This window comes from Ursus maritimus, unplaced genomic scaffold (assembly GCF_017311325.1).
Source record: "Ursus maritimus isolate PB19 unplaced genomic scaffold, ASM1731132v1 scaffold_11, whole genome shotgun sequence".
Taxonomy (NCBI): domain Eukaryota; kingdom Metazoa; phylum Chordata; class Mammalia; order Carnivora; family Ursidae; genus Ursus; species Ursus maritimus.
The window spans coordinates 70,874,600-70,890,345 of NW_024423453.1; the positions used below are offsets into that span (position 1 = coordinate 70,874,600).

Consider the following 15,746-nt stretch of genomic DNA (forward strand, 5'->3'; position numbering starts at 1 on the left):
GCCAGAATCCTGCCTTCTTGTTCCCTAGTGCAGTACCTTCCACCAACCTCATCTTTTGGGTTCTCACCCCTTGCCCTGCCCCATGGCTTGTGCCCAGGGTCCAGGCTCAGCAAATGCAAGGAAAGGTCATCCTAGAAACAGAGGTCTCTGCTGGAGGGCTCCGGCCCAGGTGGGCTGTTATGTCCTGGGCATTTGGGGCAAGGGGTGACCTCCCCGCACTTGAGCATCCCACCCAGGCAGGTCCTTCGAGTTGCATGTGGGCAGGCCACGTGGAGCCTAGCCGTAGGTTGGCACTTGCCTTACTGGTTTGAGCTGCCTTGGTGCTGCCAGGGCGGTGCCCAGGTCTGCACCAGGCGGTAGGGCGCTTGGGGCACATGCCTAAGAAGCTCATGCTTTGTTGGTTATGCTCCAGGGACCCCCTCTGGGAGAGCCCCATGAGGGCAGGAGAGTGATGGAGAGTACGCCCAGCTTCCTGAAGGACAGCCCAGCCTGGGAGAAGACAGCCCCTGAGAATGGTGTCCTGGGACAGGAGCCGGATACCCTGCCTCGAGATGGTCTGCGCCGTGACACACTGTGCCTGGGAGAGCCTGCTCCCTTCTGGAGGGGTGTTCTAAGCACCCCAGACTCCTGGCTTCCCCCTGGCTTTCCCCAGAGCCCCAAGGACACGCTCCCACTGGTGGAGGGAGAAGGCCCCCGAAATGGGGAGAGGAAGGCCGGCTGGCTGGGCAGCAAGGAGGGGCTGCGCTGGAAGGAGACGATGCTTACCCACCCACTGGCACTCTGTGGCTCATCGTGCCCGCCTCGCTATGGCCCCCTGATTCCTGAGCATGGTGGTGGCCATCCCAAGAGTGACCCTGTGGCCTTCCGGCCCTTGCACTGCCCCTTCCTTCTGGAGACCAAGATCCTCGAGCAAGCTCCCTTCTGGGTGCCCACCTGCTTGCCACCCTACCTAGTGTCCAGCCTGCCCCCAGAGCGTCCGTGTGACTGGCCCCTGGCCCCACACCCCTGGGTGTACTCAGGGGGGCAGCCCAAACTGCCCTCTGCCTTCGGTTTGGGCAGCAAGGTGAGTGTTGGAGCAGAGAGTGATCCCCGAACAGCCCTGCCAGGCCACAGCACTCTGCTCTTCTGTTCTGACGAAAGCATAAGGTGGTACCCTAGTAGAGGAGCCTGTCAGCTCAGACAGAGTCAGCCTCCAGCAAATCCTCCTCTGAGCGATTCCATCTCACTGAGCCTTCCCTGCCTTTGGGCCATTTCAGGGATTGACTCTCATTGTCCACCCAGAACAAGGTCCTAGGAACTGCGGCCTCCGAATATGTGGTCTCTTCCTGGGGTCAGGGAGGGGGGCAGACAAGGCCCTCCATCTGGGAGTGGGATGTGCAGGTGTCCCCATGGCCTGTGTCTAAGGCATCTGCCCGCCCCATCCCACCCCCGCCCCAGGCAACCCACCCCCATGCCCAGGAATAAGATTTAAACTATTTTAAGACCAGTAGGATAGTGGTCACCAAACAATCCGAATAGATCCTTGGAGGCCCTTCGGTGGTGGCAGGCACTAAGCCTTTTGTTGTTGTATTTGTGCGCAGGTCTGAGAAATCCCAGGGAGGGACGGGGCCGGGGGGTAGCAGGGCGGTGGGGAGGCACTCAGGGAGCGGGGTCTGCCATCCAGTATTGAGGTCTTCAGTGTTTTGCCCCCTTAAGGCCACACAGGCCCACACCTGCTGGTCATCAGTTCTCCTCTGAGGATCAAAGTCGGCATGAGCTGCACCCCTTCTCCTCTCTCTAGGGCTTTTACCACAAGGATCCAAGCATTCTCAGGCTGGCAAAGGAGCCATTGGCAACCGCGGAACCTGGGTTGTTAGGCTTAGCCCCTGGTGGGCATCTCCAGAGAGCTGGGGAAGTGGAACGTCCTTCATCTCACCAGAGAGACAGAGAGGCAGGAGTCGGCAGACATCAGAACCTTTGCCCATTGCTCCTGGGGCATCCAGACGCTGTTCCCCGGACCCCCTGGCCCACTTGTCCCCCGGGCCTGGTTCATACTCTTGGCAACGTCTGGGCTGTACCGGGGGGTGGGGGCCTTGGGTACCAGCTGGGGCCATCCGCCACATCAAGGTGCCCCTCTCCTGGGCCTCCTACCACCCGGGGGGACTGTTGCTCATCTCACCCACCTGCTAGAGATGGAGGTCTTGGCCCGTGTGGGAAGTGCCAGGAGGGGGGCACCATCGGGCCCAGTGAATCCAACGAGGAAGCGAACAAGGCCTCTGGTCCCAGGGCTTGCCCACCCAGCCATCACACCAAGCTAAAGAAGACATGGCTCACACGACACTCTGAGCAGTTCGGGTGTCCAGGTGGCTGCCCTGGGGACGAGGAGAGCCCATCTGCCCAGCTGCAGGCCCTCAAGAGGGCAAGCAGCCCGGAGGTCCAGGGAGCAGGTGGAAGGCCAGCTGCCAAGCGCCCGCCCGACCCTTTCCCAGGGAGCGCGGGGCAGGGGGCCAGAGGCTGGCAGGAGATGCTGGACTCATCCTTTGGAAACAAGGCGCAGGCCGCACAGCAGGATGACCACAGAGGTAAGGGTGCAGGGGGCCGTACCTGGGAAGGGGCGGCCAGGACTGGGGCTTTGCGGGCACGTGGGGTCATTAGGCCCTTGGTGAGTGAATCGCACAAGCAGTTTGGTTTCCTACCCGAGTGTGATGGTTCTCTGGGAGTTCCTCAGCATCTATAGGCCACAGCCTGCCAGCAAGTGGCTTCTTACTTCCATCTGCCTCCGCCCAAGCTGTTATGTGGCAGTGGCAATGTCACATGCTCAGAGCATGGCCTCTGGAGTCAGAGTGCCTGGGTCCTGACTTTGCTGCCTGGTGCTTTGTGACCTTGGGCTGGTTACTTCACCTCTCTGGGCCTCAGTTTCTTCATCTCTAAAATGGGGATAAAGATGGCATCCACCTCGTAAAGAGTGCCGCAAGAGGACATGGTATAATTCACATAAAGGGCTTTGAAGACTTCCTGGCACTGTATTGAGTAAGCACTTAGTAAACATTCATCTTTGTGATTGTGCCGCATAGCCCTGTCTGGGGGACCGTCCCTCCTGAAGGACCTCTTGTCCCACCCCGGGAACGAACAACTCCTTCCTTGGCCACCCAGATCATGGAAACTCAGTTTTGACCCGGCCAGTGATAGGACTTTGGGTGCATCCTGGACCCTCTGTCACGCTGTGTTCTTCATGGAGGGTTCCAGCACTGCCAGCCCCAGTCTCAGCTCTTCAGGGTCACTTCAGTTTCTTGGCCTCCTGGACCACTGGGCCTGGATTGAAGCTCTCAGTGGCCTCACCCAGGCACCCTACACCTGCCGTGGGTCTGTCCGTGCTCTCGCAGGCCTCTGCCGGGGCTGGGAACTGTTGGCCCCTCTCCCTTCTTGGGTTACTGCACCTGTGGCCTATGTTGAAACTCTCCGGCCTTCTCACCTTCCTGCACCCTCCGTCCTATGCCCAGATTGTCTCCTCACGCTGACGTGAGGCCAGCAGTACCACTAAGCCCACTGTGGAGCTATCCGAAGTCTGCACTGACTGAGGGGCGCCTGGCCAGCCCGCTGGTGGAGCATGTGACTCTTGATCTCAGGGTTGCAAGTTCAAGCCCCGTGTTGGGGCATAGAGCTTACTTTAAAAAAAAAAAAAAAGATAAAACAAAGTCTACACTGACTGGATCTTGCACTTGGGGCAGGATGATCCCCCCAGCTGCTCCAAGCTTGCACAGCAAACCTCTCCTCTCGGCCATCAGGCCATGTCAGGGCATTCTCAGGCTCCCCATCCAGCCCTTTAGGTGAAGTTTCTGGCTGTCTGGTTCACTTTCACTAGCTCCAAATCAGGCTTTGAAGACCAGGGCCTAGGGGCTAGGCTGGCTCCGCGCGTGGGTGGGCTGGGTGTAAAGGCAGGGCCTGGGGTTCACAGGAGCTCAGGAGGCCCAGACTTCTGACCAGCTTCATTGTCTCCTCAGGACCCCAAGATGGCAGGGCCATCCTCCAGGACCCAGGGCTTCAGGGTACCTCTCGTTCGGCTCCCCCGGCGGGCATGGCTCAGTGCCCAAGCTGTACCCATGCGGCTGGAGAGGCGGGAGGCCTGGCCCGCCACGCCCAGCGAGTGCCGAGGTGAGGGTGTTGCCCCTGGGTGCCCCCAGCATCCTCCCGGTCGGGGCTCCCTCCTTATCTTCCTGTGCCCTGTCTCCAGATTGCCTCTGGGAGGGGAGCGGCAGCAGGAGGAAGACTCAGCAGCCAGCTCTGAGGCAGGAGGAGGGTCTGGCCCCGAGGCCCGGCTCAGCAAGGGCCTTGCCAAGCATCTGCTAAGTGGTTTGGGGGACCGACTCTGCCGCCTGCTGCGGAGGGAGCGCGAAGCTCTGGCCTGGGCCCAACGGGCAGGTGAGCAGGACCCATGGGGCAGGCAGGAGCCCGGGAAGGCTGGATCCTGTGGTCACCGTGCTTTGACATGGAGCATGGGGCTTGCAGAGTGTGGGTCCCTCCCTCCCATTAGCACTGTCTATCCTGGTACCAACTCAGGAGAGCTCCTGCCCTGTTTTGCCCTTATTCCTGGCTTAGGTTCCTAGTCGACACGAGTTCTGAAGTTTCTTGCCTGGGCGAGGGCCGTTGGGAGGGTGTGAAACCTGGGGCAGTCCAGCTGCCTAAGAGTTTCTGGGTTTGCTGGGGAGACAAGGGTGAGTGCCAAGTGTCTTCAAGGGCATTGGAAGGCGGGGACCCTCCCTGCTGTTCGAGGCTTATGGTCTGGGTCGATGTGAAAAGACCGGTGGGGTGCCAGGCATTCAGCGGGTCCCTCTGGCTTCAGGCTCTCCCTCCTACTCCCTCCCACAACCCCGAGTGTGCATTTGAAAATGTGCGCACACCCCTGCATAAGGTCACAAGCTGGGTAGGGGCCCACTGGTGGCTCCCTCTTGTCCCAGAGTCCAGCACCGTGCCCCTCTCTTCAGCCGGTCTAGCCTGCCACTCCCTCAGCCTGGATTCCCAGCACTCCACATCACCCGGTGGCCCGTCCTCCTCGGCTCACCCCAGCTTGTCCATCCCCTCAGGCCTTGGCACTCTCTGTTCCTTCTGTCTGGAATGCCCTTCCCCTCCCTTTCTCCCCGATGAATGAACACTTACTCATCACTTGGGGCCCATTTGTGTTGCTGCCCCCATCATCCCCGCCTTCGTCCTTCTACCCCATTCTACTCCAGCGCCCGCCCACCCTGTGCCGTCATGATCATTGCTGTGTGCCTGGGCCCATCTCCCCGCTTGGAGTGTGAGCGCTGGGAGGGCCGCTCTGAGCCCCGAGTAGCTCTGAGTCCTCAGCACTCAGCCCCACACGGGGCAAGGTGTTGGCTGCATGAGTAAATGAACGCATGCTCACTGGCATCCTTCCACTGAACGACCGAGGGGGGCTTCGTCAGAAGCTCTGGGTGAGGGAAGCAGTGGCCTCCTGAGGCCTTCCCTCTTCTGGTATACAGAGTCCCCTGAAGGGTCACCAGCTCGGGGCGAAGGGCGGTGGGCGCAGGACGGTGCTGGAAATAGTGCGGCTCGGTCGTTCAGGGTGATGCGGAAATGCCCGGGGTGGGAATGGTCGGGAGACGAGGCCTGCACTGCGCCTGGGAGGGTCTTCTGGAGCCAGTGCTGTGGGGAGCTGCTTTACAGAGGCCGTCTGTCAGGGCCTGTCTCCCCTCGGGGTGGCCCCACAGCAGAAGCCGCTCCTGCTCAGCTCCATCCCTGCCGGGAGGTCCTCAGACGCCCGTGGTCTGAGCCTTTGCTGACGCTGTGCTCTCCCGTGGTCGACAGGCCAGGGGCCGGCCGGGACAGAGGACAACCCGGGCGCCGCACGCTGCTGCAGCCGCTGCCGCCGTGGACTCTTCAACACCCACTGGAAATGCCCCCACTGCAGCCACCGGCTGTGTGCGGCCTGCGGTCGCGTGGCGGGTGCGAGGAGGGCCAGGGACAGAGCAGGTAGGAAAGGAGCGGGGGCCGAGGGCGGGAGGGCAGGGACGGGGGCCTCAGAAGGGCAGCGCTAAGGTTTGTGGCCATTTCTGGGCTGCCTTTCCCCAAGAAAGCCCCCGTCCCCAGCTCCAGCCTCGGCCACCATGGCTCAATGCCCCTTAGAGCAGACTTTTCCCTCTCCCCAGATCAGAGGGCCACGCCTGTGTCCTTGCCCACCCTTAGAAGAAGTCGAGTGCCTACTCTATGCCTCCCACTTTGCTCAGCTTGCACCTTTTTAAACCTTACAACACGGTGAGGTGGGTATTATTGGCTCCATTTTTCCAGATCAGAAAAACTCAGAGAAGTTAAGTGACTTGTTCAAAGTCACACAGCTAGTAAGTGTCGGGTCCAGGATTTAGACTCAGAACTTGCGATCCCAAGTCTTACTCTTTTCATGGTTCTCAGCTTCTTCTCTCTTGGCTCCAGTCAGTCGCCCAAGGGCTTAAAATTTCCCGGTGTTCCAGCAGAGGTAGCCAAAGAGAGTTCCAGGGTCAGAAACGTTTGAGAACACTATTCTACGAGATCGTTTTGGAGTCTGGCAACGCATGTCAGCATTTGAAAGGCTCTGCGTTCTGCAAGCAAAGGATCCTATGTTATTCTTGAACCCAAGTGTTCCAGAAAGCCCATGTTTTATGGATTCTTGATTTAGATACCATGCCTTTGTCCTTCTTCTCTGACTCTAAGCTGTGGTTACCTTGGTTTCCTGACCTGCAGCTTCTTTCTTCCTACCCCACAGGCCCTCAGGAGGAGTCCGCGGAGGAGTGTCCCCAAGAGGCTGGGCATACTGCCAGTTCCCTGATGCTCACCCAATTCGTTTCTAGCCAGGGTGAGCCATCTCGGAGGGGTGGGGCGTGCAGAGGGCGGGTCCTGGGGGAGAGCAGCTTCCTGTCTGGATGTGGCTCAGCCCAATCCCATGCCCTCCTGCTTGGTGAGGCCAAGCAGCGCAGGGATGGCCTTCTGTCCACACTCACTACCAAACTCCGTCTCCCCTCCCCTACTCACAGCCTTGGCAGAATTGAGCACCGCCATGCACGAGGTTTGGGTCAAGTTTGACATCCGGGGGCACTGCCCCTGCCAAGCTGATGCCCGGGTGTGGGCCCCTGGGAATGGGGGCCAACAGGTAAGAAGCTGGGCATGGGACAGGTGCCAGCACTAGCTGGTGGGCCCAAGATTCAGCAGTGTGTCTGGAAATTACTGGCAGGGTTTGGCCCTTGTCTTTTGGTGGGGATGAAGGACATGGATGCTGGATAAAATCGAGCTACCTCTCACTCTCCTCTGGGGATTAGGATCCGTGGATGGAGCTGAAGCATCGGCCCCACCTCCCTCTCTGCTTGCTCGGAGCTCCTGCCCACTCTGTGCGCGTTCCAGCTTAGCACTTGCCCGGTCATGCTGGAGCTGCTCGCTGGCGGGCCCTGTCCCTCCACTCCCCAGGCACAGCTCCTGCGGGTGGAGTACGGGCCCACCTTCCCTCTATGCCCTGCTCTTCACAGATGGCAGGCACTCAGTATGCATTTTACAAGGTTTTCATAAAGTTCATGCTTTTATTATAAAAATGATTCATTCAAGAAATAGTTTATCGAATGCATTTTGTGTGCCAGACAGTGGTACACGCCCATTACGGGAAATACAAACAAGTATAAGGAAGAATGCAGCAATAGGCTATAATGCCACCGTTGCTATATTTTTGACATATTTCTTTCCAGTCACTTGTCTATATATTTGTTCAGCCTATTTTTGTATATTTTAAATCAATACTGTGTATGGAATTCTGTGAGCAACTTTTTTGCACCCAATGTTATATCACATAACGTTTTGCTCCCTGTAAACACAATTTTCGGGTCTGTTGTTAATACTTGTGGGTTGAATTGGATTGAGCTGTTTGCCGTTTTTAAAATCTCTGGTTGCATTGGGGGGTTTAACAGAAGGAGCCGACAGAGAACACTCCCCCAGTTCCACAGTCTTCTTGCAATGGGGATACCAACAGGACCAAGGACATCAAAGAGGGTGAGCAGCTCCCCGGGTCCTTGCTTGGACTGTGCAGGGGAGGCTGGGCCACGGTTGGTGTCCCCAGGACAGATTGGAATGGCTTTAGCCACCCTGCGCCCCCGTAATCTCCATCACTCTTCTTAAGTCATTCCAGAGAAAATAAATCTAAATAAAATCTAGGACAAGTCCCCTCACCCCTCTCCAGTCAGACCCCCACTGTGAGCCCCTGCTTCGGAGAGATTTGGGAAGCTGCTGGCAGGCGTGGGAGGTGAGCGCCTCCAGAGCAGAGCTGAGCCTGGCAATGCTAGTGAGGAGAGAGACTTGGCCAGGAGACGAGGGCAGAGCCTGTGGGCAGTGGAGCCTCGAGAGAAAGGGGAAGCCCCTCACCATTTTCCTCCCTGCCAGAGACCCCGGACTCCACCGAGACCCCGGCAGAGGACCGTGCCGGCCGAGGGCCCCTACCTTGTCCCTCTCTCTGTGAACTGCTGGCCTCCACTGCTGTCAAACTCTGCTTGGGGCACGAGCGGATACACATGGCCTTTGCCCCGGTCACTCCTGCCCTGCCCAGCGTGAGCAAGGGCACAGAGGGAGGCCTGGGGGCCCGGGGACAGAGGCTGGGCTGGCCCTCCCTGTGGGGTAAGGCACGTCCTGAGTTGTCCTGCCCCTCCATCCTTCCGTCCACACAGGACGACCGCATCACCAACATCTTGGACAGCATCATCGCGCAGGTGGTGGAACGGAAGATCCAGGAGAAAGCCCTGGGGCCGGGGCTGCGGGCCGGGCCGGGACTGCGCAAAGGTCTGGGTCTGCCCCTCTCACCAGTGCGGCCCCGGCTGCCTCCTCCCGGAGCTTTGCTGTGGCTGCAGGAGCCCAGGCCTCAGCGAGGCTTCCACCTCTTCCAGGAGCACTGGAGGCAGGGTCAGGTGAGGCTCCTTGCCTCCTGGCTCTCAGTTCTCCCGGCCTCGCTTACCCTTAGAGCCTTAATCCGAAGGCCCAGGCAGACCTGGTCTGTCACCCAGAGTGGGCAACAGGGTTGGTCCCCTCGCGGGTCTGGTGTCCTCTACAATGTGCCGCGGCCTGGCCAAGTCGGCTTCCCATCCACTCTCCCTGCATCCCTCTGCCTTTCCTCATTACAGCCCGTGTTGGTGTCAGGGATTCAGAGGACATTGCGAGGCAACCTGTGGGGGACAGAAGCTCTTGGGGCACTTGGAGGCCAGGTGCAGGCACTGACCCCCCTCGGGCCTCCCCAGCCCACAAGCCTCCGCAGTGCAACATTCTGGGAGGGATTCTCCCGGCCTGAAAGTAAGTGTCCCTGAGGTGGGGGAGGGAGAGCTGGGAGGCTGAGCCAGGTGGCAACAGAGTCCCATGGTGACCTGGGGGGGAGCCGGAAGCAGAACCCAGGGCAGAATCCCTCTTGCTGCCACGGGGCCGGGTCTTCTGAGCAAGGAGATTCCTCCGCCGGCCAATGGCATGTCTCCTCCCCTAGTTCGCCCAAAGTCAGACGAGGGGTCTGTCCTCCTGCTGCACAGAGCTCTGGGGGACGAGGACACCTGCAGGTGCGTATAGTACCAAAGGGAAAGGGCTTGCCCTACCTGCCTAGCCTCTGCCCAGCCCCTTGCCCTCACTTCCCCTCCTCCTTTGCCCCCCACCCTGTGACCCTCTTATCTCTGGGAGTGACCCCAGTAGTGGTGGACTTTGAGGGGATTTTGGGTGTCTGGGTTGAGCCTGCTGGGCATGTCCCCGCCCTCTCCAGGATGGAGAACTTGGCTGCCAGCCTGCCCCTCCCAGAGTACTGTGCCCGCCATGGGAAACTCAACTTGGCTTCCTACCTCCCACCTGGCCCTGCCCTGCGTCCACTGGAGCCCCAGCTGTGGGCAGCCTATGGTGAGTGCCCACTCCACTCCTGCCCAGCCCTTGATCCCATGCCTATTGCCTCTGGGCGCATGTGTCTGTGCCAAAGTCCTGGAGCCCATGACCAGCTGGTCCCTTCTCTGCCTCTGCACAGGGGTGAGCCCACACCGTGGGCACCTGGGGACCAAGAACCTCTGTGTGGAGGTGACTGACCTGGTCAGCATCCTGGTGCGTGCTGAAGCCCCACCGCCGGCCTGGCACCGGGCGCAGAAAGGTGGGTCCTGGGCCAGAGGCAGGGGTTGGACAATCCGCGCATTTCGACATGCTGTTTCTGCTCCCCCCAGGCCCTCCTGAGCTCTTTCTTTTCCACAGACTTCCTCTCAGGCTTGGACGGGGAGGGGCTCTGGTCTCCGGGCAGCCAGGTCAGCACTGTGTGGCACGTGTTCCGGGCCCAGGACGCCCAGCGCATCCGCCGCTTTCTCCAGATGGTGAGGAAGGAGCCGGGAGCCCTCCCCTTCCCCTGCACTGCCCTCGTGCTCCTTAGAAGTGGGGGCTCCCAGCCCCCCGAAGCTCTCCCTGTTGCGCGTGCCCCATGTGCTCACTCTCCCCACCCCCCAAGTGAGCTGGACAGCCTTGACTCACACAGAGAAGGCAGATTGGGCCCTTACAAGTTGTGTGGTGGGGCACACAGCAAGAGCAGGGGCCGAGCAGGGAGCTGAAGGTGAAAGGAGAGCAGGAGCTGTTGCAGGCTGGGCCCTGTAGAAGGGCCTTGGGTACATGATCTCAGTTAATTGTCACAACCACCCTGTGTGCTAGGCACTGCTGTGTTCCCATTTTATAAATGAGTAAACTGAGGCCAAGTGGTAGAGCAGAGACCTGAGCTTACAGCTGTTCCCACCCCAGGTTACGTCCCTGTTTCTCCTGGCGGGGGGACAGTCTCCCCTGCATGGGCTCCAGGTGGCAGAGGGTGAAGGGAAGCCCGTCTGAGATGCCCTCCTGCTGCGCCCCCCTCCACGATCTACATCTTTGAGGAGGTGCTCTTTTGGGTGCTGGCAAGTGAGGGCTGAGGAAAGCAGCATGGTAGATGGGAAAGACTGGACCAAGATAAGGAGCTGCGAAGGAGAAGATGAGACGATAAGCAGGAGGTAGGAAGCTCCAGGGGGCAGGGGAGGTGGAAGGCTAGTGTGAAGGTCAGGGCAGACGCAGTGGTTCCAAAGTCCAGCTGAACCCTGACTGTCCTGGGGAAAAGACATCCAGCAAGTGTCACCCCTGCTAAAGACACACACACACGCACAGACCGACACGCAGGGGTTAACGCGGCTGTCCACCACCACCGTCCTGCCCACAGGCACGCATATCTGCAGACACACTGACACACACACAGGGATCGTAGAGGTACACACAGACGCTGGAACACGCCGAAGGAAGCAGACAGAAGCACACCTGCATACACAGATGGCCTCATCTAGTCTGGGTGTGGTGGCGCTAGGCAGTCTCATATGGCCGAACCTGATGATTCACGGAGAAGGTTTGAGGGGATATCCTCACTGGGTGGCCTGGAGCTAGACACTGATCTAGCTCCATGATGGACTCTAAGGCCAAAAGAGCCTTGGCACCTGCCTGGGGCTGCCCTAGGGTCCAGCCCGGCTCACCAGCCTCCCCTTTCCCCCTTGGCCCAGTCTGCGAACCCTGAGTGCTAACCCCAGGGACAATTGCTGAGGTCCTACCGAAGGGGTGGACTTGGCCAGCGGCCAGGTAGAGCGTGATGCTGGCGTTCGCCTCTGCAGGTACTCCCTGGGCATCTCCTTCTCTGGCTCCCATGAATCCCTGTCTGCCCAAGGAGCTCCCCACTCTGGTTCAGCTGCTGAAGGCCCCCCATAGCCAAGCCTGCTTCAGAGGTCTCAGCCTGGCAGGCAAGACTCTACATCCACAGGGCATCAGAGCTTCTGCGTGGCCTTTGCCGGATCTGGGATCTTGAAAGAATCCGGTGGATGCTTTAGATGGTCCCCCCAGGGACCTGTAGCTATCCAGTGACCTACAGTTTAGCACACAGTTCACGACATTCACGGGACTCCAGGTTGAGAGCTCCTGGTATAGACAGTTAATGAGTTGGGATCATGCAAGGCATCTTTCTGGGTTTTTGGAGAAAGGGGCCCAAGGCCAGGGACACAGAGGCTATTTAAGGCATCTAGCCTCAAGAAAAGTGGGGGTTTAGATCCCTAGCCTCGGAGCCCCTAATCCTGTCCTCTAAGCGCTGTCCAACCAGTCTCTGTTCTGCCGACCTGAGCAGCCCCAGCCCCTCACCACTAGCCTTTCTCCTTCCCCTGTGACTGCCCCTGCCTGCCCCTCAAGACTTGATCACTTCAGCCCTTGGCCTTTGTGCCCCTGGCCTTTGGGAAGTCTATGCCCCATCCTATTGCCCTTTCCTCATTTCCCTTGCTCATTCCCCCTTCTCTTCTTTGAGGTGTGCCCGGCTGGAGCAGGCAAACTGGAGCCTGGCACCCCGGGCTGCTGCTACTTGGACGCAGGGCTGCGGCGGCGCCTGCGGGAGGAGTGGGGCGTGAACTGCTGGACCCTGCTGCAGGCCCCTGGAGAGGCCGTGCTGGTGCCCGCCGGGGCTCCCCACCAGGTGCTTCCCCAGCAGGCCAGGGGCTCTGCAGAGTGCTCTGACTATGCGAAGCATCCAGAGCAGACATCACAGTGCTACAGCGGTCCCCTGCCCACTCCGGCCTCGCCCCTCCCAATGCCCTGACAGCTAGGCAGGGCAGGAAGCCCCACCCCACTGTAAGGAGAGGAGAAGCTGAGCGGTCCGGAAGTCCTCTAGCCCCACTGGGCTTCGTGTCCTCGGATGCCCACCCTGCCTGTGCCATCTCTGGCCTCCCCGTGGCCTGGTTTTGGCCATGCCCTTTGAAGTCCCTGGTGCTGGATCCAGGGCCTCCGTTCTCTGAGAGCTGGGTGGGGCTCATGATGGGAAGTAGACCTTGGGGACAAGAGGGGCAGGGGGAGGATGCCTGAGCCCCAGTCTCCGCTGACCTTCTGCCCACCTGCTCTGTGGCACAGGTGCAGGGCCTGGTAAGCACCGTGAGCGTCACTCAGCACTTCCTGTCCCCTGAGACCTCTGCCCTCTCTGCTCAGCTCTGCCACCAGGGATCCAGCCTGTCCCCTGACCACCGTCTGCTTTATGCCCAGGTGAGTGTGATGCTGGCCAGGAGGGCGGCTGGGATGGCACGGCAAATCCACTCTGCGCCAAGCACCGGCCAGCCTGGGCCCAGGAAGGGCATTCTCGGTGGGAAGAGCCCCAGAATGTGATTGTAAACACCTTGTCCTCTCTCTTTCTTCTAGATGGACTGGGCTGTGTTCCAAGCAGTGAAGGTGTCTGTGGGAACATTGCAGGAGGCTAAATAGGGGGATCCCCAGTGTCCGGGGTAGGTTGGGGGGCAGGTAGACCAGGTGCTCAGTCCCGGCACAGCTTCAGCAGAGAATGATGCTGGGGGACTTGGGGACTTTTGATCAATCCCTCAAGCACCACTCTGGGCACAGGCAGGGCACCCTGTTCCCCGCTCCAACCTGGTCCCTAAAGCCAAAAACCACAGTGTCATCGAAGCTCACACCTGCCCTTCGCAGGCTGGCACCTGCTCTGTCCCTGCATCCCTCTCCATGGTACCAGGCCCACACTGGGGGTGAATGACTCCCTCCAACCCCTACCCCCTGAGCCCAAGAGACAAACGCCCTTCCTTGGGGGACCTTGGGAATCATGCTGGCTTAAGCAACACCTTCTTCTGCTGCCTCATTCCCTACTGTCCCACCTGTGCCGAGCTCTGCTTACACCACCCACATCTTCACTGGGCTCCAGGGTGGCCCTTCTCACTGCAGGCATGCTGGACAAGGAGCCGCTGAATCCTGCCCTTTTGCCAGAGAATAGTGAAGTGTGGGGAGTGGGGGTGGCATCAGAAGACTGCCCAGGCTTGGCTGGAGGGAATGATATGGGCAATGCCCTGTCCCTGCTCCCTCTTCTCGCCTCCCTCCTTCATGATTTCCATTAAAGTCTGTTGTTTTGTGAATGCTGCTGGAGTGGTTGGCCCTGCTCCCGCAGGCCACATGGATTCGGAGGGGGGGAGACAAGGAAATGGAGTGGGGTTGGGGGGCATGATGAAAGGGACCTCAAACACCCCTGCCTGCTCCTCTTCCTGGGGCCTGGATCCTTCCTTCCCACTGAGGAGCAGATGGAACCTTCCAGGGGTCTGCCCCTGAGGATGCTCCTGAGAGCAGACAGCGGACAAGGCGGAGCCCTGGGGTGTGGCAGCACACAGCCTTCCTGTGCGCACTGGGGCGACAGCGATCTGGGAGCCCCAGCCTGCCCGGCATTGCAGGCTACCCCAGCTCTCCTGTCTGACCTGGAGCTCTGGGAGTGTGGCCCAGAAGAGCTCTTGCCTAGCCGTCTGCCCTCAGCGTCCGTGGCTGGCCCCAGGCCCGCTCCCCAGGGACTGGCTTGCTGCCTGAGACAGTTGACAGCCCCTCCCCACCCCCGGGGCCCTCTGTGGGGCTCTGCCTGTTCCCCTGCCCTTGTACATCGTAGAGCCAGCATGCTCCGACTCTTGGGATGCCTAATTGTTCCTGCAGTGGTTTGGGGAATGTTTTTTTATGAAATAAAATTTTTTTATTATAAATTTAATATACTTTCAGAACATTTAGAAAATAGGAAAAAGTCACCTCTAAGCTCACCTCCACTCACCCCAACCCAACCACTGAATAGCATTTGGTGTATTTCCTCGTATTTTCACCAAGGAGCTGTTTTATACGTGACTGAGTTGGTGTGTTTTGTGTTTGGTTTCTTTCTTTTAACACTGTGTTGTGGGCATTTTCTGTGTTGCTACCTAACCTTCATTTTAAATGGCTGCTTGTGTTCCCTTCTGTGGCTTTGCTGTGATTCACCTAACCAACCCTCATTTAAAAGAAAAAAAAATCCAGTTTCTTCATTGTTTGCAGAGCTGGGTTATTTTCATAATCTCATGGGGTAGAGAAGAAAGAAAATCAAGGAGCTCCTACACTTTGCCGCTGTTTTCATGTAACCAGTCTTATTTAATCCCTTTTCATGATTTTGAGGTAGACATTATTTATTTATATTTATATTTTACAGAAAAGGAGAGAGGCAGGCTGGGGTTGAGTCACGCAGGGTCACACAGCAGTTTTAGTGGCAGAATCGGGGTTTGAACCAAGCTTCCTGACTGGAGTCTTGTTTACATTAGTCTTAGCCCTGAACGGTTTTTGCATGTGGGCTTGCTGTCCTCTCTGTCCTCCTTCCAACACAGACACTTTATAGTTGACCATGTTCCAAGTGGCACCAAGTGACCCTTCCCTACCTACATTTCATCTTATATACCTGTGTCCTAATGTCATCCCAGAACCCCAAACACAGGGTCCTTCCTGTGGGAAGAGAGATGGCCCAGTCATCAGGCCTCGCTCTTCTCCACGGGCCTCTCTGCCCTGCCTCCCATCTCATGGCAGGCCACAGCACCCTCAAGGGCATATTGGGTCTGACTCTTGTAAACAGCAGGTGGACCAAATGTTCCAGGACTGGCCCTGGGCAGGAAGCCAGTCCAGGTGGGGACTGATCCTGAGATGCCTGGGGGCACCTGGTGGCCCTCTTCCTTGTGGAGGCTCAGCTGGCTCACCCCCAGTCCGGCACTGCCTTGGGGCCTCTGCTTCTCCCAGCATCCCCACTGTCCACCTTCTGCTCCCGCCCCTCACACTGGCCCACAGGTCACCAAAGTACAACTCTCCGAGCTGGAAGTGACTCCAACATGTGGATAATCAGTGCCGACTTTTCCTTTTTTCCTTTTTTTATAAAACGATTTTATTTATTTATTTGGGAGAGAGAGGGAGAGCACAAGTGCAGGGGAGAGGGAGAGGCA

The 15,746-nt window shown here is 58.7% G+C and overlaps 1 protein-coding gene across 2 annotated transcripts; it reads left to right on the plus strand.

Annotated features, from left to right (window-relative positions):
- Nucleotides 1-431: 431 nt before the first annotated feature.
- HR (HR lysine demethylase and nuclear receptor corepressor) lies at nucleotides 432-13,895 on the plus strand. 2 transcript variants are annotated; one of them, XM_040626546.1, is made up of 18 exons: nucleotides 432-1,063; nucleotides 1,781-2,561; nucleotides 3,981-4,131; nucleotides 4,211-4,398; nucleotides 5,803-5,967; nucleotides 6,734-6,823; nucleotides 7,002-7,117; nucleotides 7,920-8,001; nucleotides 8,389-8,552; nucleotides 8,670-8,906; nucleotides 9,120-9,285; nucleotides 9,470-9,539; nucleotides 9,737-9,867; nucleotides 9,989-10,108; nucleotides 10,207-10,322; nucleotides 12,299-12,463; nucleotides 12,895-13,023; nucleotides 13,177-13,895. In XM_040626546.1, the coding sequence occupies exons 1-18, from the start codon at nucleotides 452-454 to the stop codon at nucleotides 13,237-13,239; spliced, it is 3,546 nt and encodes a 1,181-aa protein (XP_040482480.1). In that variant the 5' UTR covers nucleotides 432-451; the 3' UTR covers nucleotides 13,240-13,895. The 2 variants fall into 2 exon arrangements, with proteins under 2 accessions (XP_040482480.1, XP_040482481.1); XM_040626547.1 differs by lacking the exon at nucleotides 12,299-12,463.
- Nucleotides 13,896-15,746: the final 1,851 nt, after the last annotated feature.

What these genes read in the sequence shown, in the direction of transcription:
- HR (XM_040626546.1), top strand. Translation starts at nt 452, where the DNA reads ATGGAGAGTACGCCCAGCTTCCTGAAGGACAGCCCAGCCTGGGAGAAG. An exon ending in CCTTCGGTTTGGGCAGCAAG is followed by an intron (nt 1,064 to 1,780) that starts GTGAGTGTTGGA and finishes TCCTCTCTCTAG; the next exon opens with GGCTTTTACCACAAGGATCC. An exon ending in GAGGGCCAGGGACAGAGCAG is followed by an intron (nt 5,968 to 6,733) that starts GTAGGAAAGGAG and finishes CCTACCCCACAG; the next exon opens with GCCCTCAGGAGGAGTCCGCG.